Raw genomic sequence first — 27,274 nt, 5'->3', positions numbered from 1 at the left:
CCGATTGTTTTCAATTAGCATAGTGCTGTCGTATCGTAAAACATAATGACGTTTAAACCAATCGAGGACGCAGCTGGACGCGTATTTTTTAATCGAAATTATGAGTAGTCAGTAACAATTTTTATTTTACCAAGCCGTTTTGTGATTGTAGCAGCCTGGCGTGTGACAGAACCCTCTGGCTGAATGAGAACTTTATGAATGCAATTATATTTCTAAGAACATACGATGGGAACATTCAGGCTATGAAGGCGGTATCAATGACTTCCAAGATATGTAGATTAGAATATAGTCCGTGAGATCGTTTGATTTGCAGCATCCGCTCTCACATTTAGCCGCGCTAAATAGCTGCTCCGCTGGTGGTAAATTTATTAGGGTACCACTTAGCATGCATGCGAGTATAACCACGAAAGTGCTAGTTTCAGAATAATAATTTCCCAGGATACAAAAGCGTAACTTCTAAGAAACGAAAACTGTTGATGACCCTTACACACCTATTTGTGGTCATTTGATCCGGCCCTAAGTCTTACGTAATATCCTTATAATGGCGCTATTATAGGGCTATTTTATGTAGTTTGGCGCGAACCTCACACATTGTTCGCCTTGTGAGTCTTGTCCAGATTAGTATAGATAGTAATTACTGGTTGAACAGCCATGAAACTACCTCGATTCAATGAGAATTTAATCTTGAATTAGCTTAGTAAACGCAAGGCTAATTTCACGTTTACATGAAATAATTATTGTGACTTTTATTCACAATAAACTCTTGATAAAGACGCTGCAACCTACAGAAAAAAATATGTCTTCCATTGGGCAGGACGCCAGAAGATAATCCTTTCTCGTACAGCTCTTGGGATTGTCGTCATAAAAATAATGTAGGTAAAAAAAAATATCTTACTTCGCTTGTTTATTCCAAGTAAAAGATATCTCACCAGTTTTGGACTCAATTCTTAATCAACAAATGTATGAATTTATGTCAACTTGATAAGAATTCAAACAGTCGAATTCGACGCGGCTGTGAAGCGGCATTAAGATGGTATTATAATCAATAAAATGTAAGCATGGTAAACTAGTTTAGGTAAACATTAATATTCTATTAAGTAAACCTGTTTGTGTCTACAGTCTACAAATTTTTGAACATATACTTATTATATGCCATAAAAACTGTGATGTCGCTTTCGAAAATGCTTTTGGTTTTCTTTTAAAAAAGTGTGATTTTTTTGTATCGTTGTCTGGGTCAGAACTTAACAAAAACGTGTAATAACGTAATCTTAGTACCTGAGTCTTTACAGAGATCTTATATAAGACTTAAATGATCATATGGACATCGTAAATTATATTTATAACTAGGTGTCTTTTGATACATGACATGACTGCGCATATGAAGACAAATTGTGAGCGTTCGAAATGAATATGACATGCACTCGGTATAAATATCTTTGAACGTCCGGACACTCGGAACGCGGGAAGGTCGTAGTGAATGGGCCGAAAATAATTAGATGGCCCCAGTGGCGTAGTCAGGTGATAAAGGCTTCGGGCAGTAAAAAATATACTTACAAAAAATAAAACGGGAGTGACAGCTCTTTAAAAAAGAAAAACAGTTTGAAATACTCTTGACGAAGTCAGGATTTGTGAGTTTTGCCTTAGGCACGGGTAATAACCGAGTCGTTTATTTGAGATTTTTAAATGCATAACAAATACTAGAATATTGGGTATGTAATTTTTAATTGACTTATGCCTCTAGTTCCCTTCATATGTCCCGATCGTTTGCTAATCTCCTCCAGAGCTTAGGAAAATCATCTTCCCACCTTTTAGTTGGTCTTCCTCGTTGTCTATTCCCTTCTCTGGGATACCATTCAAACAACCTTACTGTTAATGGCTGCTGATTTAAAAAGAAAAGGTTACAGTATGGTTTAGATATAAAAATCTATAATTAGGGACTTACTAGATATAACGAAAACTTTGTATAATCTTACTTTGTTAGTTTTTTTAAAGTCAGAGAATAAAGGCTATTTTTATTTTATTTATTTATTAATTTTGTATTGATTCCTTTTTTAATGAGGACAGGAGGAAGAGATATGCTCATAAAATTACTAGGAGGCCCCCTGAGTTTAGGCTCCCGACATAGACCCTGGTAGCTACGCCATTAGATGGGTCGAGCAGTGGGTGCAAGCTGCGCGGGCGTGACAGGGCGGTGCACGCCAACCCACCGAGCCCGATATTTTTTTATCATCCTTTCTTATTCATAATTTGAAGTCAATTTTTCAAGTCTGCTGTGTTGTACTCAGCATAGGGTATAATGTTAGGTGATGTTGTTGCTTTATCTGTTTGTAGTCGTACTGTTTTATTTTGTGCGAATTAATTTTTGTCTTCATTTTATAAAGCTTTTTATTTATCAAAATTAGCGTTTAGAAACTTAGTTATATTAATGTACTATACAAAGCAATACGAAGAATATTCTGTTGCTTAATCATGTTGTAAGGAAAAGGACGATAGGTAGACTGTAAGATAAACTTGATATCAAATACGAGAGCTATATTAAAACTTCAATTGACATTTCGCATTTTGTCTTCGTAGTTATCAAGGAAAACCATAAGGAACTTATCTATATTTAGCTCAAGGAAAATGACGGAATAACAATGAGCAATAATCAATTTGTATCCTTACAAAGTCTGACAAAATAGCGATATCAACAACGGCAATTTTGTAGAAACATGTGTCTATTATTCTATTATCCAATATTCAAATGAAAGTTGTGTAAGTGGAACTGGAATTTTTACAAGTTCCAATAGAAGATGCGAAAGATTGCACCAAAAATTGTACTAATATCCCACACGATTCTCAGAATTTTCAATTCACTCGCCCGTCATGTGTTTACGTAATTCGTTCGTTTCATATTGAGAATTTGAGAGCCACAAAACTAGGTTAAGAGCTAGAAGTAAAATTAGCATTAGTAAAGCATAATTAAGGTCATTCAGGGCCCTTTATAAATGCAATATCATGTTTACTACGCCATTTCTAAACTCAAACAAAATCGCGGGCGGTCGCTAGTAAATTAAATGAAAAACCAGATGTGAATGTTTATTACTATTCGGAGCGCGTGCGGCGGTCATGGGTCGTTGTGTATGCTCTTTATCAAGTGCGTCGTGCGAGCGTAATTGAAAAGCTGGCTGCCGCTTTATTGGTGCGTGCCGCTTTTACATCGGCTTTTTTGGAATGTAACCCTGCCGAGACGAGCCGACTGCAGCAAAAATGCATATAACCACCTACCCACCACACAACTTTCATCCGCAACTCCAAATCTGCATCTTATTAAGTCTTGTCTACAGAAATACAAAAACAACCTATTTGGATTTACTATATACCTATAGTTCCGTATTTGCAAGTAGCGACTTGTTTATGCAGCCTACCACAAACATTTGCGGAACAGTGGACGCTTTCTCTTGTAATGTAGTCGCTTAGCAAATATATAACTCTTCGCCAGATTTACTGCCGGCCTAACCAAACAATACAATCTGATATCCATTATATGGCTTCAGATTAGACCCATTTCATTGCTTAGGTATTAACATTTACCGCTCTGTCAAAGATCAAAACTTGAACCCATTGTCCTGTTTCACCATAACTGGTATCGCGGTATACAATAAGGATCTTATCGCGATATGTCACACGGAACGCTCCAGATACGGCGGCCGATTTTTCGCTTTCTAATCCCTTACGATTTTATCATTGTCGAGTGCAATAGTTTACTTAGCTGCTGTTTGTATCGGGCGCAGACTCAATCCCCTTATCTGTTAATTGGAGAGCACTGTCGCCGTTCTAGTTCGGCCTATTGTTCCCGCGACACTTTCTAGCGTAATCTCTGTCTTGGATCTGCTTTTAATGATCCTAGGGAACTAGCCTTGTGGATTTTTCTGAACACCTGCTAATTCTGTAGCGCTCTCTTCGTGGCTTGTTGACACAGCTATTCTAAGCAGCTCCAGGATGTTGTTAAACCGCTGCCACCGCCGCATTCAGCTACTGCTATTTTAAGTTTACTCACTTACCGGTTTCTTTATAGATTTTGTACTTTAGTTTTACAAAGAGAAATTTTTAGTTAAGAGGTAATAAATTATCTCGCCACTAATTTTGTCAGTAGACATCTTGAAATTTCTTAAGTATTTATGACCACATTGTTGAATGTCTACACTCGCACGCAAGTATTTATAGCCCATAACTCGCGACATGTTGCCGGTAGCGTGATATACTGCGCTTTATTGAATACTCGTAACGAATGCGGCTGCCAAGTCTAGTTTCAACGATGCACCATTACGACCTCACCATTATTGACCTTAATTTGAGTTTTGATTAAATTACCGCGTTTATTGTTAGTTCCTTATCTGGCCTCTGTCTAGGCGAGTGGGTGTGCACGAAATATCGCTGGTATAATTACGATCTCGACGGAGCTCTAATTCGTGAGTCACGGCCGGTGAAATGGCACGCAGGCCATGATCGCGTTCATTCAATTACGGTGCGTGATATTACTCGGAAGGTACTGCGCTTTGCTCAGATTTGTCATCGTGCTCAAGACCGAAGACGCACAGCTTTCACCTTCCATCGGAGTAACTTTGTTAACATGTCCAACATCTCTGAATAATGTTTGGAATATTTCCAATCCGGACGGTCACGACTATAGATAATAATTCCAATTATGGGTGCATCAGATTGATGGCTCGCCAGGCGGCTCTTGACGTTAGCAATATGCACATGGAGTCGTGTCGTACATACGGCGTACCGATAAACACACAATCATTATATTGTCACAGACGGCCGACGAGTGTGGGCTGGCCGGTAACGGTGCGCCTGCGAAACTAGGACACATCGATGTACGTAATCCTATTATGAACTCGTTAACGTAGTCGTAATCCCACTTGGGTCCGATTCTAAATGCAAAGCCCCTCGTAACTCTAGTGTCTACATCTTCCATCACTAGAAATCTCTCCATATGTATTGTTTGGTGTTCCACTTTCAGTAAACAGACCATGAGGAAGTATCATGTCTTTAGATTTGGATTTCCAGTGACTCAATATGGATGACAGATACAGATTTGCATTGATAAAAATCTGTGTTTAATCAACCACCACTAATTACTATTGTGCCTCATAATAATTGTTGTATGACTTATTGTGCTGATTCATAAAGCGTGATAGATGGCGAGCTCCGCCCTTAATTCCTCATCAGAATCTAATGACGACAAATTACTCCATTAAACGCAGCTGTCTGAAATGTCAGCTAACAACACCGTGACCTATTTGATTGACTCGTCCAAGTAGGTGTGCTCATGGACATTGATTCGACAGACATTGTTATGTTACCTCACTACCATTGTTAATAGTAACATAACATCAAACGTTATTTTTTGTATTCCGTTCGACGTTTCATGCATCGGCCGTGACGTGTCATCCCAACATTCCTTCACAGTTATCACTGTACATGTAACCGTACTTATCATAAAACGTTCCAAAATATTGTTTCCAAGTAAAATCGGATACGTGGATCAGAGGCCCAATTTCTCGTCCCCATTGACGAAATGATGTTATCGGTTGGGTAACGATAAGCCATACGGGTTACTACTTAAAGCCCTTTTTTGTTACGCTGCCTACAATGCTCGTTTACTTGTCATGTTTATGAACAATCGCGATATGTACGTGCAATAGGTAGGTTATTGTACTACTTATGTAGTCACAAAGTACCTCTGGGTGTGCCCTGTTGTCAAGTGAAAAGTCGTTGATTTCAAACAAGATACACTAATTTGGTCACAGTGTTTACTTTTAATGCCATTTTTGTTAAACGTAAAATATTTACCTACCAAGTTCCTATTGTTTGAACTTTAAAATTTGTGTAGTGATAAAGTAAAAGCTCAAACCAACATTCCGTACATATTACGTATATATCCATATGTAGAAAATTGGTCGGAAGACAAACCTGCGCATTTAAGTATTTATGTCCTAAAGATAAACTGTAGGCACGTGTAAACTAATGAAGATAATATCTAACTAATGCGTCACCTATCGTTCGATACAACTAATTAAGTACGAAGTTAGTGGATTTTTATACGTTTGAAGAAACCTAGCCTCTATTGGGCTGGTTTTCCATTCGCGGGTTCGAATGTCAGAAAAGCGACTTCAAATCAGGCTTCTGTAAAAATCGCATCTGTTTAATCTTCAGGTTAGGTAAGCCCTGTGAAAGCGGGATTACGCTAAGGCGATAATGTATAGTGGAATTAGAATTTAATATTCCACGCTAGCCAGACATGACAGTCAGAACAGGCTTCTGATTTTGCTCTACAAAACTTTATGTAACAAGCCCTTCAGTTGTCACCCAATGATATACAACTAAAGCAGAGATAACTGTTTATAGTCAAAGAGTCATGTGCCAAAAATAAACGTAACCTCGTTCTCCTAAAGCGCACGACAACTCTCCATATATTGCGCCACGCGTCAAGGGCGCAAAATTCTCATCTCGGTTAATGATATTCAGCCAGAGCTTTAGCGGCGCTTCTTATTTTAATATACAAATATTATGCACCGCATGTATTCTGAATGCAGAAACGACTGTTTAAAATGCGCGTAGTAAGTAGTGATGGGCAGGGAAAGAAAAAATTGGGTGGGAAAGAAAAAATATCGGGAAAATATGGGAAAATAAAATAAACACCCGAAAAATTCCCGAATCATGGGAAAATATTTTTTATTAAATTATTTTTAATCTTATTATTATTTGTATGTCGTTTCCATGTCTCTGGTCGGGTCTGTCATGGAGTCCCGGACTTTTGGAAGGCGTGCGTGGGGCCGAAGCCAACACGTAGAGGCCCCTTAAGACAATTTACTCAAAATGTGTTGTGACACCAACCGGCGATTATCCCTGTATGCAATTTGGGAGTGCACCCAAAGACAATCCCTGGTTCGTGTAGGACTATTGCAGATTATGGGAACAAAAGGAACTGGGCTATTGGGTTGGGGGTTAGTGAACCTATATACTGGGGCTACTGCACCTGCTCGACCAATGTTAATAACAGAGATACAGGCAGGCGGTGACTCGTCACTCACTGGTTGGGTCACCTATCTAGCCGACGCGACTGGACGGCAAGACAGCAACATGGTTGTGAGCATCTCAGGGTGTCAAGAGGTGTACACCGCTTTCTGCGAGGCGGTTTACCCGCCTTACCAACTCGCGACTTATGTATCTTTCACTTCCACCCTGCGAGCGTATAGCTCTAACGCCCCACTCTGGCTGGCCAATGAAGGCAAGCCAGAGGTGAGAGTCCTGCGGCCCCCGCTAAGGTCCACTCCGGCTAGCCAGTACTGTCACCATCTTTGTTGCTCTTCTTTGGACTCTCTCTAGTAGTGCAATGTCCTTCCGATAGTAAAGTCTCTATATTTGAAACCCATGTTCTAACAGCGGTCTGACGTAAGTAAGTTTTGTAAAGCCTAAGGAACAATTCCGTATCTATATGATAAAAAGCTTTTCTAATTATGTATAAAAGGGAGTTATCCTTCTTAGTGATTCCAATAATGTGTTCGTCCCACTTTAGATTATGTGTTATCGTTATGCCAAGGTCCTTTTGTTTTTTAACACGCTCGAGAGGTTTTGAGTCAGTGGTGTAACTCAACGTGGGGTGGTTACTGCCAACATGCAACACAGTGCATTTGTCTACGTTTAATGTGATTAGCCAATCTCGGGTCCAAGCAATTACTCTATCAAGATCATCTTGGATTATATTATGGCTAATAAGTGGATTCCCCGTTATTTTCGTGTCATCTGCAAAGAGTGATATATCAGACATGATACCATGTTTAAGATATGTAAGGTAGTTACTGAATAAAATAGGTCCTAACACCGATCCCTGCGGCACACCGCTGAGGACTTTTCTGGGAACACAGTATGATTCTCCGATGCGCACAGAGAATGTGCGATTTGACAGGAAGTCTTCAATCCACTTCACGACATTGCCTCTGATTCCAAAGGGCTCTAATATAGCAATCAATGGTGTGACAGGAACTCGATCAAAAGCTTTTTCATAGTCCAAGTAAATAATATCTGTAGGTATTCGTGCCTCCCAATTTCTTGCACAAAACCATGTTGCTCCTCGATGATGACATTCTCTCGTGCCAAAAGCATCCTATATAAAATCGGACATTCCATTCAAAATATATTACAAAGGAGATCATCGGCTTTCCATACTTTGGTCGGCCCAAATTTGATAGTGCCGGTCAGAGAAAAAAAATGTGTCAAACCTTTCGAGTAGATTGTTCTGAACATTTTTTACTATGACACCAGACGTGTATGACCATTAGTTTGGCTTTAATTGGATTTTAAAAATCTCGACTTTTCATACATTTGTAAAAAATAATATTATTATGTCCGTTGGGAAAAAAAGGTATAAGTACAGGCGTATTACAAAGGACCGTTAGAACATTTATTAGTATGGCGCCAAACTTCTATGACCATTATTTGGACTTTCATTTTTGGTTAATATGTTAAAATGCCGGCCATCGAAAAAAATACGTCGAATCTGTCTAATAGTTGCTTCTCAATATTTTTTAATAACACCAAACATCTATGACCATTATTTTGACATTATTTTTGGAATTTACGTTTTAGTTTAAATATGAAAAATGCCGACCAGCAAAAATATCACGTTGAGAGTATCGAGTAGATGTCTGTTAACATTTTTTTTATAGCGCCAAACTTGTATGACCATTAGTTTGGCTTTTAGTGTATTTTAAAAATTTTGTTTCTTATTTATTTTGTATGAAAATAAAGTGCTTTGGGTAAAAAATGCGGTACGGCGGATTACAAAGGACCTTTAGAACATTTAATAATCTGGCGCAAAACATTTTTGACCGTTATCTTGACTTTTTATTCGTCTCTCTTTCCGTTTTGGTTCAAATGGGAAAATGTCAGCCAGCGAAACAAAATAAGTCAAATCTTTTGGTAAACGACTTGAACGACGTATTTTTACTATACTACCAAATGACGACTTTGGCTTTTATTGGACTTTTTAAAAAACTTTTTTTTATACATTTTAACAATGACAACAAGTAGAGCTTTCCCAATGGCTAGTTATTAGTCAGATAAATACTTTGTGTTTTTGTTTTGTGTGTTGTTAGGTGAACTTCTATATTAATACTATCTGATTTTAGATATGACGTTGGCTGTAGTTTTTGCATTCGACTCAACGTTACGGCCTAAGTTTAGGTTGAATTATGGTATTGATTCACCTTGACCGTAAATGGTTACCACCCTCCAAAGATAAGCTTGCCATCTAGTGACGAAACTCGTATATTGGCATGACGTCTGAAGTATCTGTTAGGGAAAACAGGAGTCGGGTAGTTGTACTTTGCAAGTATGCCTATCACAATATCCTGGTGCTACTCGGTCGATAACATATTAGGTACCTCTATCACCCCACTGTTTATTCCTTGTATACACTTTTCTTTAAAAAAAGTAGTTTCTTAAGCGTGTATCACCATCAGGTAAGGTAGTGGTCAAACGCAAACCTATTTTTCAAAAGACGACCACCATATTACGCTTTTAGCAAGATAGTTCCATTATCACTAGATAAAACTTTTTTTTGATTTTTGGAAAATCGAATTAAGTTCAAAATATTGGTCATAGTCGTTTAATGCCATAGTAATAAACATTCTGACGATCCTTTAAATAACGCGCCTGTTATATTTTATTTTTATACAAAATGAATCAAAAATCAAGTTTTTTTTAAATCCAACAAAAACCAAACTAATTAATGGTCATACACGTTTTAGTCATAGTGAATAATGTTTACAGGTATCTTCTCGATAGCTTTCACATGTGTTTTTTGCTGACCGGCACTTTTCACACAGAAACTATAACGTAAAGTCCAACAAAAGTCAAAATAATGGTCATAGACGTTTGGTGCCCTAATAATAAATGGTCAAATGGATAAGTTCTAACGGGATATACAAATATTGTTTCATGGCCGGCACTTTACATTTTCACCAAAAATGTATGAAAAATACAGTTTTTTAAAATCGAATAAAACCGAAGATATTGACCCTACAGCTTTGGTGCCATAGTAATAAATGCTCATATGGATAAGATCTAACGGAATATAGCAAAATTATTTTTTGGCCGGCACTTTGACTTCTGGGCGGAAATCCGATGATCTCTTTTAAGTTTTTTAAGAGTTCATACGACACTACGACAGAAGATAAATTGGGCATAAGTAGGCATACATTATATTTAAACGGTCTTTGTTGGAAATCCTTACTTTTAATACAAATATATGGGATAAAAAATATTTTCCCTTGAAATGGGAATTTTTCGGGTTTTTTCCCTCAGAATTGGGAAATTTCCCAAATCGCGGGAATTTTCCGGGTAAGAACCCAACACTAGTAGTAAGGTCAAAGACATTTTAATTGTCTCAATTTATCGCCTAGTTGCGGCTGTAACCATTAATTAAGATAACACAACTACTTCAGTTGATGCTTCTACAGTAGTGTCCAAGGTTAGTATTAAGACCATTTTCATGCAATGGTCAGAAAGAAATACTTAGAATGTGCCATTCTGCTTCTTCACAGCATCTGTGTTCTAGTTGTTAAAGCATTCGGCTCACCATCTGGAGCTTCGGATTCGACTCACGATGGGGATACTGTCGAAAATCACTTTGTGAGACTGTCCTTCGTTTGGCTAGGACATTGCAGGCTGCATCACTTGGGTCAGAAAAAATAAGATGACTTCGTGCTTCGGAGAGCACGTTAAGCGGTTGGTCCCTAGCTACTATCCCAAATACTTCCAAGTTGTGGAATATGGTCCATTCCCCTCTGAGGGAAGGCCTGTGCGCAGCAATGGGATGTATATAGGCTGTTTATGTAGTTATTTAGATTTTGCTTCTTACTCTTGTTACTGTACAAGCTAGGTGCGTACGCTAAACTCGGGTGGGTATGGCGCGGGTCAGGCCAATTTATACTGGATAAATCTTCAAACTTGTGCATGGTCCAGTGTAAGTTGAACGCAAGAAGAATTATTCAGCATAAGTTGGTCCGACCCGCATCGGACCCGCGCTAAGTTTAGCGGATGGCGATATGCCAGTAATACCAAAAGTTGCTAGAAGATTTGTTTTTTTTAACAACTTGTGATTCACAGTATTTACGAACATGAATACAAATATGTGTACACAATAAATTCATCGTATAATAGCTAGTAAACACTTAATCATAATCGCACTTGCGAGTAATAATCCTGATAATTTGCTATCCTGTTACGGTATTCTGACAATCGGTCATCAACATTTTATTACATAGGTACTATCTATATCACATCACATCACCAGCCCATTGACGTCCCCACTGCTGGGGCACGGGCCTTCCCTATGGATGGATAGGGAGATCGGGCCTTAAACCACCACGCGGGCCCAGTGCGGATTGGTGGTTATTAATGACTGCTAATGCAGCCGGGTCCAACGGCTTAACGTGCCTTCCGAAGCACGGAGGAGCTTGAGATGAAGAGGAAAACTATCTATATATATGACCTGTATTCTATGTAATGAGCCTAATATCGTCCGTTGAACATCGCATCGTCATATACTTAACATAAATAAAAAAATCTACGCCAAACCCTAACAATAAGCTTTTAAAAAATGCAAAGTTTTCCTCTTTGTCACAGAACATGGTGGAATGGTACCTCATGTATCTCCATAAATTGCCAGCCTAATGATGCGTGTAACGAGAAAGTTACGCCAACTTGGCTTACACGTGTTCCCAGTTTGACTTGGGATTCAACTGCTTATACTTTGATGAAACCGTCGGGAAACGATTTTATCATGTTAAACGCTCCAGCATAATGAAATATTATATCAGATTTACTTAATGCGTCACTCGTGGAACGCGTAATACGCGTATCTTTCATCGCTATTATATAATGTTTTATAGAATAACAATAAAATGCGATTCAAATAAATTTAATAACTGGTTCTTTCTTTCTTTCAAATAGCGTAAGCGTAGTAATTTTAAAATACTACGACGTGATAATATAAAAAAAAATACATAAAATATTTAAATCAAGCTATGTGAAATGACATTGACCGTTTAAACAGGTTTTAAGAAACTTACCATTGACAACAATACTTCATTTGTTATTAAGACTTTTCTCAGTTAAACAACAACCAAGAGCTTGCGCAATAGATAATAACAAAACAGTGGAATTACATTCGGCACTCCCAAATACCTGAGCCCAGTAAAACCATCAGTGCGTTACACAACCGCGTCCCTTCACTGTATCCTTGGCCTCATCGACCCGAGTTCGCATGGCAGATACTGCCTAAACATCCACACATTGGCCCCGATTCCTGCAGACACCTCCTAATTTTATTTTAAGTTATACCCGTCTTTTTCTTATCCGCCGAAAAGGAAAGGGACGGATGATTAATAATTGTTAATTTCAAAATGTGTGAATAACCCCGACAAATAAAATAAGCATTTCGCTTATATTCGATCAGTCGACATGTGCTGTCAACTTAATTCTCTCAGGCCATTAGTATACAATTTTTGAAGGTTTTTTAAATTTCTGCCTAATATTTACGTGTTTTCCGTAAATTTTATGCCTATGGATTATCCGTCCCTTTCCTTTTCGGCGTATAAGAAAATGACAGGTGTAACTTACTTAGATGGGTGTGTACTGAAATCAGCACCATTATGCATAATCTAATATTACAGTATGCCTCACAAAAGAAGTCCCGTGGATTTAAATGGAACTAAATGACAAGTCATAATAATTTTATACAGATACTGCGATGCCAGCGCCGCGGAGTATACATTTGAGATACTATTATACATACTGCATTAGTAAACAATCCATAATACATGTGTCTGTGATCTGTATTCGTTCTCTTGAGCGATTTTCTTTTATTTATTTTTAAGCAAACACGTAATGAACTTCAATTCAACTATGACTAAAGGGGAGGAAAAAAAACAAAGTGGTACTACTGAAATCTTTAATTCAAAGTTATGTCTCTTGTCAACAGTATTCTTAATTTTTATTATTTTTACTTAACACTAGTTACAACAATGTTTTCTTTACTCTTGTTCACTTTCCGATTCTACTCCACTTAGGTAATCATTTTCTTCTTTAACAATAGAAGTCTCAAAAATATCGTCGTTTGAAAGCACCAGTCCACTACCAGAAGGGTGGGGACTTTGTGACGTAGATGGGCTGTCACATTTCGCCTTATCGAAGTGACCTATATCAGCTTTAAAAATGATTGCAGAAATAGCTTGTTGTACGGCGTTTTTCGTGGTTTCTGAGTATTTTTTCATTTTACTTGCAATGAAATTAGTAAATGCTTTGACTTCCTCTTCATTCTCTGTCATTGTTGTGGTCACTGGTGGTGAAGGTGTAACGTTCGCCGGCGCCTGCACGCGGCATAATTTTGCCAGTTGTTCCTTGAAGATCGAGTTAGTTTTATTTTTGCTGGTTCCAGTGTTGTCACTCTATAATAATAAAAAAAAAGTAAATACATAACATCAAACCGGATTTCATAAATTAAGTAAATGGAAAATAATAATAGTTATTATTTATCTTACCGTAATCCTCCGCTTTCTGTCACCTTTGTCTATCAAGAATCTCATTTCATTAAATCCAAACCAATTGCTTGTGTAAAACTGCGATGGGTCTGAAATAAAAAGCGTTTATTTTATTTTACTGAGAAATAATCTAAACGAAAAAAATAAAGCACATAATCATGATATATTTTTACGTACCTCCAGCTTGTATACTGTGCATCATCCTTGCCTTTTCTCTTCTTAACGAAGACATCAATACACCCATTTTGTGCTTACATTTCAACGGGGGCCTGTTCATTACCTCACCGATTTCGACCCAAGCTGCATTCTTTCTTTTCTTTTTAAAATAAAACGGATTCTGCGGATCCCATAGTTCAAGTCTGGCTCTGAATTCCCTTATTAATTGCACACATTGATCTTCAGTCCATTCCTCCGTTTCAACACTTACCATTTTTACGAGGAACGCGTAACGAAACAAGCGTCAATCCGCGTCGAAGCAAACGCGTCACTGAATACAAAATGGCGCCGCGTCTGCTATCGGGCGTCGCCGGTCGTCGCATCATTAGGGGAACCACGTGTTCATTTGGTCCTCTTAGTTACACGCTGCGCGTTCCCAGCGGGTGCGAGCGAGTCGGACGCGAAACGTACTAATATAGAGTGTAACCGGTCATCGTGCTGTTGCTGTATCGAATTAGAGCGAGAAAACAGATAAACGTGTGTTGCGGTTACGCAAAGCGTGCTATGTTCACATTGTGTTTGTTGTTTGCATGCAATGCTCGCGTGAAATGCTGACGATACGATAATAGCTTTACGGTCGCTCACAGCTGCCTGTTATAATTTATTTTATACGTAGCTGTAAGTGAGTAAACACCAGTATTTTCACTTAATAATTTATACTGCACTGCACTTAGCGTTGAATGCTTCAACATGGTATATGGGTATAGCTTTAAAATACGAACAGGCCATGTTTAATTACCTATTTAAAAAATAACTTAATTCAAGATGTAAAATTCAAAGAATACATAAATAAATTCCTACCCGGGATTTCTACAGAAATGAACACAAGATAACTTGGAGCCACTTTCGTTACGAAGTTTTCAATCAATCAATCATCTCTAATCTCATACGTACACAAACACTATTTCCCACCGGGGTAAGCAGAGACTTATATATGCTTCGCTCCTTTTCAATATATTGTTGTTTAGTTTGAAATCGTGAATGGAACCTTACTTACTTAACTTCTTCTATCGTGTAGGTTGTGAGGTGGATGACTAACCTCATCAACCCTGGTGTCAGGTTATTTATCGAACCGCCAAAGGCCCCTGACGTGACTCAAGTAACGACTACGTATTTAGGTACATCAGTAAGTAGTAACCGGGACCAACGGCTCAACGTGCCTTCCGAAGCACGGATCACTTATTTACTTAACTACTAACTTATTTCTGCTGATTGATTTTCGTTTTTTTTTTTTCATACATTGTAAGCATTATTTTTTTCTAATATTCAGCACATGGCATGTCGGTAATGTATCACGGCGTCACGGCACGTCACGTTCTAAATAACCCACTTGTATTATATTTCAGAGTCTTTGTTGCGATTCGTGACAAACGCTTCTGTCTCCTCATCGTTGTGCAACGATGTGCTGAGCCCCGTGTGCCTGTTCACAGGCATAAGCATTACCCAACCAGTTTCAGTCGCGGTCGATTTCCTAAGCCCGCAATGCGTTCTGAGGTTTTTGCCTATCCGTTCGGGTTGCTGGATTTATGATGTCGGCTAGTGAAAGTGTGGTTACGAAACGCCTAAGCGTCCTCGAACGCATGGGAATCGCAGTGTGCTAGTCTCTGTTGTGATGCTTGCAAGCCTTGCTGCTTGAAACCATCATATTGTCTGTAAACTAACTAACATAACATTCCATACATACATAATTGTATACATACATTAAATAAGTAGCTGCTGGTACGCTAACATATTATGACATGTTCAACACAGCATTGTCCTTTGCCACTTCTACAACGTTCTCGGGTTGATAAGCGACATTTTACTATCTGTAGCTGTAATTACATATCTATAAAGAAAAAAAAATAAAGAGTATTTCTATTCTCGAAATTCAAACTTCAGGGAATCTATAAACAGTTTTACTAATTACAAACCAACATACTACCAGCATTCTAACGTGTTCCTAGAATTTGCTACGAGCCTGCCAGTGTTATCAAAGGATACATGATTAAAGGCATTCGTGATTCAGAGAATTTCACCTTACGCACCAGTTGGCAGCGGTGAAATTGGCCGTTTGGGCTTTCAAAGGGGACATCTGATGCAAGTGCACCCGACCGCGGTTCCTGTATGACCCCACTTTCAAAACGTGCATTCCTTCTACATGCACTCATTTTACATAGTTTTAAAGTGTTTTTACTGCTATGGAATTCCTATTTTGTTATTCGGGATACTTGTAGAGGGTAACTTAATGAGGCTAGATATAATTAGTGTAATTTAACTTGTCTGTCATAGATTTTTAAATAACACGTGCAAGCTCCTTCATTAACCTGGTTAGAAACATACTCTATCTATATACCACTACTAGTCTCTGGCGTTGAAGCGAAACATTACGAAAGACAGAAATGATAAATATTCCGGAATATCATGGTTTTTGTAAAATTATTATTCATATGTTATTTAATTGTAATTATATTACCTTACCAAATGTAATTTACCTTAACAATCTGCAATCTCCAGTCGACTTAACATGATTTACCGCTGTGTTTGTATTTGTTTATGTAAATACAAATTGACAACTTTGCCCTCGTTTGGCAGCGTAGGCATTTGCTCCGAAAGCAAATTGATTAATTTCCGTTTACGGCGGCAACAGACATATCTACATTTAGACCGGTACCACCTGACTACCAACGTTCCATTAAATCGAGTGTACGGTCACAATACACTCCATTGAAATTGCCTAATGATCCGCGTAACTCCAACATGCAATGGACCCCAAATAATTCGGTCGGAACTCGCATAAGGACGTCTCGCTTAATGCCTGTCGATAACTGACGACCGAATTTGGAATATTTAATGCTAATCCGATTTCTAAGCGTGTGTACTTTAATTTCCTGTACTACCTAGTAATAGTACCTATAAAGGTTTAAGCTGAAGATTTGCTTCAAACCATTCACTATATTGACAAAAAAACTTCACATCATTATTTAATTTGTATTTGTAAGTTTATTATAACTTTATTATAAATAACAAATGCAAAAAGTGCATAATTTGTTCTGGTTCATACAGGAATCAGCTAGCGTTTTCCTCGATCCTTGGCCCTGGTCGCTTCCTGTGCCATACCGCAGCTAGCTTTAGGTGACATGAACCGGTGACTTAGTGGACTGGTGCAAGTTATAAACTGTCCCTTTGTTTTTTCGAGTGCCATTGAGGAATTTCTCTATTCCTGTTTATTGGAATAATAATGGAATTAATAATATGTTTACAATTGTGAATTCTTTAAAAAGTTTACTTCTTAATTATTTGACTCTTTTTATCAACACTTTAATTTCGAGTGAATTGTTGGTGTGACATCCATCTACGATGCAATTATTTGTTCTCTAGCAACTGTAATTTGAACAGCAGAAATATACTCATTGTATTATACTATTTTGATTGGGCAGCAACCTGAAATATACTGATTAAAAATAGGAAGTAGGTAGAAGTACAACTCGCACGAACGAGTTCTTCAAAAAGCTTAAGAGTAGACATGTAAACAGACGACGGGAGTTAGTCACGACCGCCCACGCTTGCATCCAGCACTTGCGCCACCAGCCGTGATTCATGTTATCGGTAAAGTTCAGCTCACCCTGTGAATGCTAAGAGGGCAGATTAGTCATGCGATGGGCTGCTACGTTGTCGTTCACACCCGTACGATCTTCGGACGATACCGGCTGCGACACACGTACTGTCGCGATGCCTTTTATAAGAACATGGTAGCATGGTTCTCAGGCCTTTTTGTTCTGACTACTATCTACTTTGTTATTGATATCGTCAGCAGTCGTATTGAAATCAAAATGTATGCTAGGTCTGCTACGACAGGTACCGCAAATAGCTGCCTTTGTGTCACGAACTGCAAACTTGATTATAATTGAATGCTCTGTATTTATCTCGAATTAATTTATGTAAGTACTTAGTGAAAACATAAATCTTCTTGAATAAGGCAAGCACGGTTACTCACCTATAATTGGAGCCTTAATCGTCGTTTAATCGTTTTTGCGTCACGATTCTTATACCATTAATTTGAAATCATTAGTTGGCTATTAACAAAAAAGTAATTCACAGCAATTAACCGTCTCAATTGTAATTCTATTTATCGCTGTACCAGTGACCACTATTTTTTCACTCTCGATAATGTCTCCAGAGTCAATCAACACGATTAACCTATCACAGTAGTGTTTCACTTCTACCAATTACACATGCAAATGGTTTCGTGCCATGAATATTCTAGTTTGTTACGATGGTTTTTTTTTTTCACACAGGTAAGAAAGTGTTGCCAGAAATAAATAGGTAGTAAGTCTTTCGCACGCTTGGTTAGTTCGTTGTCGTCGATACGTTGACATTTTCAGTTTTGTTGTTTGAGCCTACGTATTTGTGAATTTGCTTTAGATTTTGCCAAGTCAAATGCATTCGATTCGACCAGATACTTTTCTTTCGTATTGTTGACATTTCGACCAAAAATTTCAACGACTTATCTTAGACAAGGAAAAGGCTTGACGATTAATATTCGTTTGTCGAAATGAATAATGATCCGCAACTCTTTTGTCTGTCGCTACAGAGACGCCTCCCACTGTCATGCCATTGTTAAGAATTCTGGTTTTTAGAAAATTTCACTTCGTACAGACACGAAAGTTCATGCCTCTGTTCATTGTTTGGATGTACAATGATTGAATGAACTGCTCTATTTTACATATTCTGCAGTCTGTAGCCATTTTAGTAGGTACAATAACATATAATATTTATACCATATATCAGTCAATTACTAAAACTTACGTACTTATTTATAACAGAAAATGTTTTTATACATAACTAACAAAACATCTTTTTGTTTCAGGTAAGGATGAATTGAACGTTGACGTGGTCGGTAAGATAGTAGTTACAAGATTCTGTGTTTTACGTCATCCGTAAAAGGAAACATAACATGGTCTATTTTTAATTAATTTGAAAAGACATTCAAAGAAATATTTTTATCTTATTACAAAAAGCGTTTTAACGTCACAGTTCCATTCCAATGGATAAAGTACCACTTTATTACCCGCGCGTACCTCTTTGTATTTCGAAACTGGTTTTTGTTTTTTGCCCTATTTAAAGTAGATAAAATGACACTTAAGCCCTGATACGCAATGCCTGCTGCCATGGAGTTCCTTATTATCTGTCGTACATCTCGTTTTTTACCATCGTAGACCATTGAACGCTTCTCCAGACAATTCTTCTGTCATTCCCTTAACGCATAGAATGAATTGAAATTATAAATGCGATTGAGTACACGTTTTGTTATAAAAATAAACCTTACCTTACCTTACCTTGCCTATTGTGCGACTTGCTATTGGCAAAAGGGAATAGTTTATAACCGTTGCTACTAAGGGTAATTTTTGGTACTTGAGAACTGCCTTCTACTAAGGGTACCCGGATGCTATTTTCAACAATAGCCATAGAATAAAAATACTATGATAAAAAGTGTAGAACGCTACGTAACTATGCGCACAATAATATATATTTTTTAATTTATACAAACTAATTTCGTAACTATCTCGCTCAGACAGTGATTCTCGGATGTATTAAGATTTAACCAACCGCAGGGAACTACTATCATCTGTTGATATGCGCTTTTTTTTTGACGTGACTTATTGTAGATTTGCCGCAGATGGCATTAACTACTTGGCCGGACAAATGGGGAGCGCTGAAGGCTCTCACCCGGTACAACGTTTAAGACAACAGGCCTGAGGGTGCCTAGTTGGGCGCGAACCTCGGCTCAGGGCGTCGTCTGAGAGGAAAAATATTTGAAAGAATTAATCGACCCTAGTGGGTCGATAGCGATAAGCGCTGAATGAGGGAAATCGTCGACCACGCCGGCGGGGTCGGTATCGGGGACATTGATATGCGCGTGCACGAAATCGTCAAAGTAATATATAATTTGTCAAATAATCAGAAATCGTGTAACTTGAAAACATATTAGTTTCGTAGTTGTTGAATATAATTAAATCCCGGGACTCTTATGAAGAAGAAGGTGTTTTTCTTTTCGAAGTCATTGACTCCAAAACACCCACTCCGATTTTTTTTAAAGAAAACCTAGATTTGTAGAAATATTTTTACAATTTGCTTACGCCGTCAGACAGGTGTTGTATTTTAGCTGCCGTGATAGCTGTTCCTCATTAGGGACTTCCTGTTGAACTTCATAAGTGATATGGCGTTCTCATGTGCATTGCAGCTATTGAAGATTGCAGTAAATGTACCGTATTCTCTTAAAGACCAACAAATAAGCAATTGAATAAGAAATTTAACAACGAGTTTCCTTAAGGGACGAACAAACAATGGGCCTTCTCAAGCAGTTATTGCTTCCCTATACCTAGTTGCACCTGCCAATAAAGAAGATTCAACAACAAAATGTTCTTCCGTATACAGCGGCGCCCACGCTAATCCGCAGGTCAAATGAAGCGTTTAATACTTCCTCATGTCCCTCATTTACTTTATTTGTTGCGACCTCGCTTATACCTTCGTTAATAGAGCACTCGTTATTAGTTACCAAAAAAGTAACAGCTTCAAATTCTTGATAACTTGTTATGTATCTGTACTGTTACGTCGTAACTAATGTGCGGCTTATCAGAAGTTTTCTAAACTTTGTTATGATCATGTTTTACAACCGGGTGTGTGGAGTGTCACGTGTTGCCGATATATCACACTAAATCCAATTTATATTTTAATTGTCGTATGCTTGTTGGTTTAAAATGTCGTGCTCATAAGGTAAATTAGCTGTTACTTACCGTCCTCTATTAAAATACACAACACACTAATTCTTTCATGACACGAATGAGGTCAGTTCTTATTTACCCTCGCGATGAGCTCGTTACGTAGCTTCTAACGATAAACATCATTTAATAAATTGAATATAAATTCTGATGAATATAGCCCTATCGCGATCCAATTGGAACGCACGAGTGGTCTCGAATCCTTTCCGTAGGAATTCCATTTATCTTCATCCCACTATCATACATCTCTGCTTTCTCAAATAACTACGTGTTGGTTTATTTGCTTTTACTCCCCTATCCGGTGTTATAGCTCTAATCTTCGCTAGAACATTATATTTATTTGAGGTTCTGCAATTTCCTTGTTGGTATTATTGCTAGTGTTATATGTAAACGTTCTCGCTTTATAAAACGCGTTGTACCTGCGATGGAAAGATTTATCCTTTAGTCGATTCACCCAAAGAGTTCTTTGGCATTCTAACGTCTCCGCTTTCTTAATACAGTTACAAAATTCCTTTTTTTTTGTAGTTTTTAATAACGTAGCGTAAATAAATAGATTTGTATATCGCAGAAGCATTTAATTGTATCTGTTGAAGTTTTTACGTCGTTTCCTGACTGCGTTGCCCTTGACGTGCCGACTCGTTCACGTTTTGTTCAAAAGGGGTCAGAGGATGAAAAAACTGGCTGGAAACAACTCCGCCGGACTTTCTCTTACAGGAAACTCGTGGGAGGTGAAAGTCAAGTGAAGCGGTCTGTCCTTGAGTCCCTAGTGTAAATTAGCGGCGAGCAGCGGGTGGTAATGTTTGAAAGTGTACACAACACTAAGGAGCTCTTCCGTTTAGTGGTGAAAGCCCTTAGTCACACAAACATCGAACACCATCCTTAACTGTGGAATCTATTGACTTCAGGCGGTCACATCATCGCCTATTGCACGATATTATTAAAACATCATTCTATTTTTCAAACATGTTGCAGTTCTAATATTCACAACTTCCGATTATTCTTATTGCAACAAAAACGGCATATTGTACTTGATAGAGTACAATAAAACATTGATACTGCTGTATTTGACGTCCCAAGACTTAGACTATGTGCCAGTCTATCGTTTATAGCTTACGCCGAGGCACTGTACCGCCTCCATGGTCGACGGAACCGAAAACGGACAGAAAGAATAATTACCAACATTATTATGTTAATAATTCCTTTTGACTAGGCCGCATGGGGTCCGGAATGCATAGCCCCAGCTGGCACTGTCACGGACTCATCATATCACGCTTTATAAAAAACATTAATATATCATATTACACTCACACCGCCTTTCAAGTTAGTTGGTTAAAAGCGTAATAACATTTCAGTAACAAAAATACAGTTGCGAGATCCGTTACCCGCATAATGAATTAATAACTCAAACATCTCAAACAAAAATTAAAATATCTTGTCGATGCAGGACGCCGCCTACATTTTCTTTATTTTAGAAAATCAAATTAATGATAATACCGACCGTTACTCCAACAGGGCTGTTACATAAACCTTTCCTTAATGTACCACACATGATGCAGTATTTTATAACGGCAATGTAAACGTGACATTTGCTCATGAGACCATTATAATAACATTTATAGTGTAAATTGCACTAACTCTCTGAATTTATGCTAATGACTCTCCTTACTAACACACATTTTTTTATTTTATTTTCAGAGACGTGTATCACGTTTATAATTTACTGTCTCCATAAAGTTCGCTTTTCGATGACTGCTTCATAAAACTTTATATTTCAGTAAAATTTCGTCAACAGCATTCCAAAATTAGAATCGGAATGGGAATTCGTGAGAATTCCGAGTGGACGTTTCGGTGTTTATTTAGGGGCGATGCGACTAGCTACCTGAGGGTAAATGACCACCTGACCCATATTCGCGTCCCGACTTTCACCGCTGGCCATTCACCCGGGAACTGACGCGTGAACACGCTCTCATTTCATAGGAGCGGATTAGGGCAACGCGCAAAAGCTAGGCGCCACCGCAGAATATGTTGCAATTAGTACCAGTCAACAGCTTTCTACAAAGAAACGGTCCTCAGCTAAGTGCTTTGTTGTATTATCTTGTAAATACTCGTAACGTGACAGAACCGTTTGTCTATCCCGTTTCGACTTTGGATGAACAGCCTTCAAATTCTCGTCGGAAGAAATAAGCTACAGCTATTTGGTCTGGCATCATTTGAAGTAGTTCGGAACGTCCACCCATTAATTGGGGCGCATTCCAATTAAGAGCTCGTTACGTATGCCTCTTATGCAATTAGAGCGCACGGCTAAACCATTAAAGAGAACAGGCGCATCCAATTTTTAATGAGGACACCACTCAATTTCCAACAAACTTCTGTAATTAATGTCTCACTTTCCCTCACATAATAAGTGTTAAAAGCAGCACATGTAGGCAAGCTTTTAACCTAGAAAAATACTTCACGTGTCAAACGGCTTACTTGTAAAAAAAACTTTTGTTCTAGCAATCCATCGACAAAGGCACAAGCGTTAATCACGTACATAAGTAACTTCTTATTGCATATTGCCTATTGTCAAACTCGACAATTCCCACCAGAATTGTAACGATTGCTAAACAGTATTTTTATACGAGTAGATCGTTTGTTACATTGTAATTGTACCTTTCTGAAACATTGATGTTTTTCCCATTAGCCTTGAGCTTTGACAGCGTTTATGATAACTTTCAAAAAACCAGGTTCTCTTGATGGAATTTATGAGTGTTTGCATACCTTCAGTTTAACAATTATGCGGACGATAGCATAAGGTGTGTTATTGTTTTACAGTTACAAAGAGATCCTTTGATGGGATTCAGTGCTGCGATCTGCATTCAACCAATTCATTCTACTATTGTCTCGATGCCAATGTTGCGCACAAAGAGCCGTTTGCATAATGATCCTTATCTGACACTATCTGAAATGTGCGGCTCATTCTGTTTCCTTGCTTCAAATTACAAGTTCCTCTTGAAGTCGTAAACTCCTTAAAAGGTTAGCGCCTAATTGAAGGCCGATTCATCCATAAAAAATATTTTCCGTATAAGGCACAAATTTTACAATAAAGGCAACATAAAATTTAGTAATTGAAAGTCAATTCGATTCAGGCGCAACGAAAGCGCGTAACACGAGTTTAGATAACATAATAGCGATACTTTCTAAATCTTTTCTAATTTTAAGTGAAAACCTTTGTGGTCGGATAAGCTTCAACACTTTCATGGCCGCAAATCGTGCTGTGAATGTTGTTCAGCATATCGACATGCAAAATACTTTGACTATTACACTTGAGTAGATCGACTTATTTATAATTGCAAATTAGTTTATACAGGAATTGAAATCAAAATGTACAACGTGCGTAAGCGGAGCTTGTTTTACTCCTATCCTGTCTAGTAGATACCATCACCTTGAAATAAAGGACAAATGCAATGCTTAATATGGAAATAATAGCTATCAATCAATTATGTATTGTTTCCCATAAAGGCTCTACTGTGAGAACCTCTTAAACACATGCCATATTCATAAACAGAGACAAAATTGAACGCGTGAACTACTTTTAATAATCCTGAGAAACGTTTTACCTTGACGTTGCGAGCCTTGCGTACCGGTGCATTCGCTCTTCCTCATAGCTGAGTCGATTTCTTTTTGTCGAATACCAACCAATTGAGTTTCGAGGAGCTACCTAAGTGCAATGGCAAAACCTGCATATTTCGAGGTAAACAGGGTCCATGTTCAGAATCCGAAGGAACAAGTGGGCCTTGGAGGGCCGCTTTGAGCTTCAAGCATAATGCAGTAAAATAAATACGTCTAGGTATTCCAACAGCCTTCGAACTAAACAAGGTTACAGATGCCGACATGGTTAAGGCGCGGCGTGATTCGACGTTCACTCGAATGCACCGCCATTATCCGTAATATATGCCGCCATATGTGCAGGCGTTGCTTTAATTGCTTTACAACTCCAAAGTGGATGGATGATTCTTCATATTCAATAATTGAAAATATTTTAATATTTCATTTAATACGTCTTGACTCGAGACGTGTTTCATTATATCTATTCGTTTTAACAATATTCTCACATTGTTGACATAGTTTTTATCGATGAGCGGTTGACGGTTCAATTATAAACGTTATTATTGTCTACTTTCTTCTTTGTATAATCAGATTCTTACTAAGAAATCCCAAATATTATCTCAGCCATCACTAAGTACTGTTATAGATGTAGAGCTTTAACAATTCGCATTTCGGCTACAATATTTATTTCTTGTAATAACATTTTGCTATGCAGTTATCTAAATTAGACTATCTACCTCCTTTTTATTGGAAAGCTGGTGACTTGCGTTTACATCAATTATTGATTGTTGTTCGTTATTGAAATTTGGTGGAATAGAGATCCGGGTTCATCATCGCTTGATGTCTATTAGCATGCTCATAGCATGTGTTGGCGTGTGTTGAATAATCAGTTTTGCAACGTTGTGGCGCATTGGCGGCGTAGCGCGTGCGCGCGGGGGCGTCGCCCCAGTGAAAGTGTGAAAGTGAGGCGAATGCTCTTGCGCCGAGCACTCGTGGCTTGCGCCCGGGATCTAATAATCTCCTGTTAATAGAAACACTTCTCATAACCCTATCGTATTATCTGTCATTGTCTTAAATGCCAGAATTGTCTACTCCATAAAATTGAATCATTATAAAAATCGTTTTGTAATGGCTATGCATTCACGAAATTTGCATTAAGACACCCACTTGAAGATTGTAGATAACTTGCGAACCATACTAATTTATTTTATTCCCAACCGATTGAGATCTCCATAGCGAAACAAAAAATAGGATTTGGGCGAAATCTAGAGTGAAACGCGAGATGTTGTCAATTTAAAAGTTTCCGCGAGCTCACATACAATAAGTTAACGTAGAGCCTTTGTTTGTTGTAAAGTCACGATCCAACTTCGCTAACGAGATATGGCAAAAAAATTAACGAGCGGCAATGTATGTAGAGCGTGTTGGCTCGGCCGTTGTTTCCGCCGAGCGGCGTCTGCGGCGACAGGTGCCAGCATTGCAAATCCGGCTCTTTCACTTGATAACAAAATCCTCCTTCAGAATATTCACTGAAGCTTTAGTAGTTAACTAGCTACTGCTTTTTTAAATGTTGCGTCATTTTCTACGGTAAATGATGATGAGGTCTGAATTTAAGAATTTTTGTCAAGATGTGTCACCAGTAATCACCACACATCTTCTTTCTTCACAAGTTTATTTTATTTTTTGTTTAGTTTCATCCGCTTTTTTTAGAAATATAGGTTGTACACATCACATTCAGATTTACCTTCCTCGTGATAATAAAAATACCTGCATCACAAAATTATCAGTTAAAAACTTAGTTGCTTGATTTCTCGATCGTGATCACGCTTTCCACGTTATGGTTAATACGATATCGTCTGTATCATTTTACTGCTGTTTTCTCTGCAATTACCAGATTGTACCAGATACTTTATATCAACAAAGGCAATATTAATGTTCTTTGTACAGCATTCATTTCGAATTCCAATTGCAGAACTTGCTAATCGTCGGAGGGCTTAAAACAACGTGTGCAGATAATTTCGAAACGTATATGTACGCGTCACATAATTCCAGTATGGGAGAATAATGATAGTAAATTATCGCTTCGGCATGTCGTGCAATAGTGTCGGCATTACTTCGATGTATTGAGCCGACCTCAATAACAGTAAAACATCCTTCGCTGAGTGTGGCGAACAAGCTGACATAAACTTTATATTGCTACGTCTGCACCTTAGCGTATTTTATTCTTAAAATCAAATTACATCAGCTCCTTATACTCGTAGTCCAATGAACATTAGCAGAAAAGATGTAAAGGGTAATAATTATAACAATTGCTTGTCTAGAAGTAAATATGCCTTTGTGAATTAACATAAAATGCAGGTATGCCATCCCTTAATAAGCAAATGTACCTTACTATCGTTATTACAATTTCATCTCATCTGTATTCGAGTTGGTTTTGTTTGATTACTACAATAACTTTTTATGTTGAACCATAAACTTGACATTCAATGTTGTCTATCGTTGAAGTATCTATAAAATGTTTAAAGATACATCTATAGATACATGTATAACTTATGTATTATACCTGTTTTTCCCACGACGTGGGAAGTTCAGAAGTATCACATTAAAAAGTAGAAGTATCATCTTAAAAAATAATAAGTAATGCTTTGATTGCGCACGGTGAAGTATCCTAGATAAGTAGACGCGAAGTCGGAGAACATGTTCAATTAGGAGACAACAACACGTTGTCTTGTAATACCTGCCCATTACGACGAGCGATGGCGAAGTAGTTCCCGGCTGAACGTTATCATCACGAGCACGTGTCACGATGTTTCAGATGTTTGCACAATGCCGCGACGCAGATAAATGTTCTCGCTTCGAGAAATTGCCCATTTTACCAACAACGCGCGGACTATTGTGTGAGATTCATAGTTTTTACGTGCAAAATCCCAATGGCCCAAATAAACGAATCAAACTTGGAATTGACTCCACTTTCAGATTTGCAATAGAGATTGGATCGTAATAAGAACTTCACGTAGCAACCCAATTGTGTTGGTGCGTGTGACGATTTTTCCGCAGATGCAGCGTCTCATTCGAGACAAAGTTGGATTGTTATGAGACGCATGCTACCATGATTAG

At 38.1% G+C, this 27,274-nt stretch overlaps 2 protein-coding genes across 4 annotated transcripts in view; one reads left to right on the top strand and one right to left on the bottom strand.

The window, feature by feature from the left end:
• Window positions 1-27,274, top strand: part of LOC126370231 (CCR4-NOT transcription complex subunit 6) — a 161,740-nt gene that overhangs the window by 83,182 nt on the left and 51,284 nt on the right. The window lies entirely within an intron of this gene.
• On the bottom strand, window positions 12,990-14,205 carry LOC126370289 (uncharacterized). The gene is made up of 3 exons (XM_050015136.1): window positions 13,773-14,205; window positions 13,596-13,684; window positions 12,990-13,502 (listed from the first exon to the last, which is right to left on the bottom strand). The coding sequence occupies exons 1-3, from the start codon at window positions 14,023-14,025 to the stop codon at window positions 13,089-13,091; spliced, it is 756 nt and encodes a 251-aa protein (XP_049871093.1). The 5' UTR covers window positions 14,026-14,205; the 3' UTR covers window positions 12,990-13,088.

Source organism: Pectinophora gossypiella, chromosome 10 (genome assembly GCF_024362695.1).
Source record: "Pectinophora gossypiella chromosome 10, ilPecGoss1.1, whole genome shotgun sequence".
NCBI classification, from domain to species: Eukaryota; Metazoa; Arthropoda; class Insecta; order Lepidoptera; family Gelechiidae; genus Pectinophora; species Pectinophora gossypiella.
This window is presented reverse-complemented; position numbering and strand designations above follow the sequence as displayed.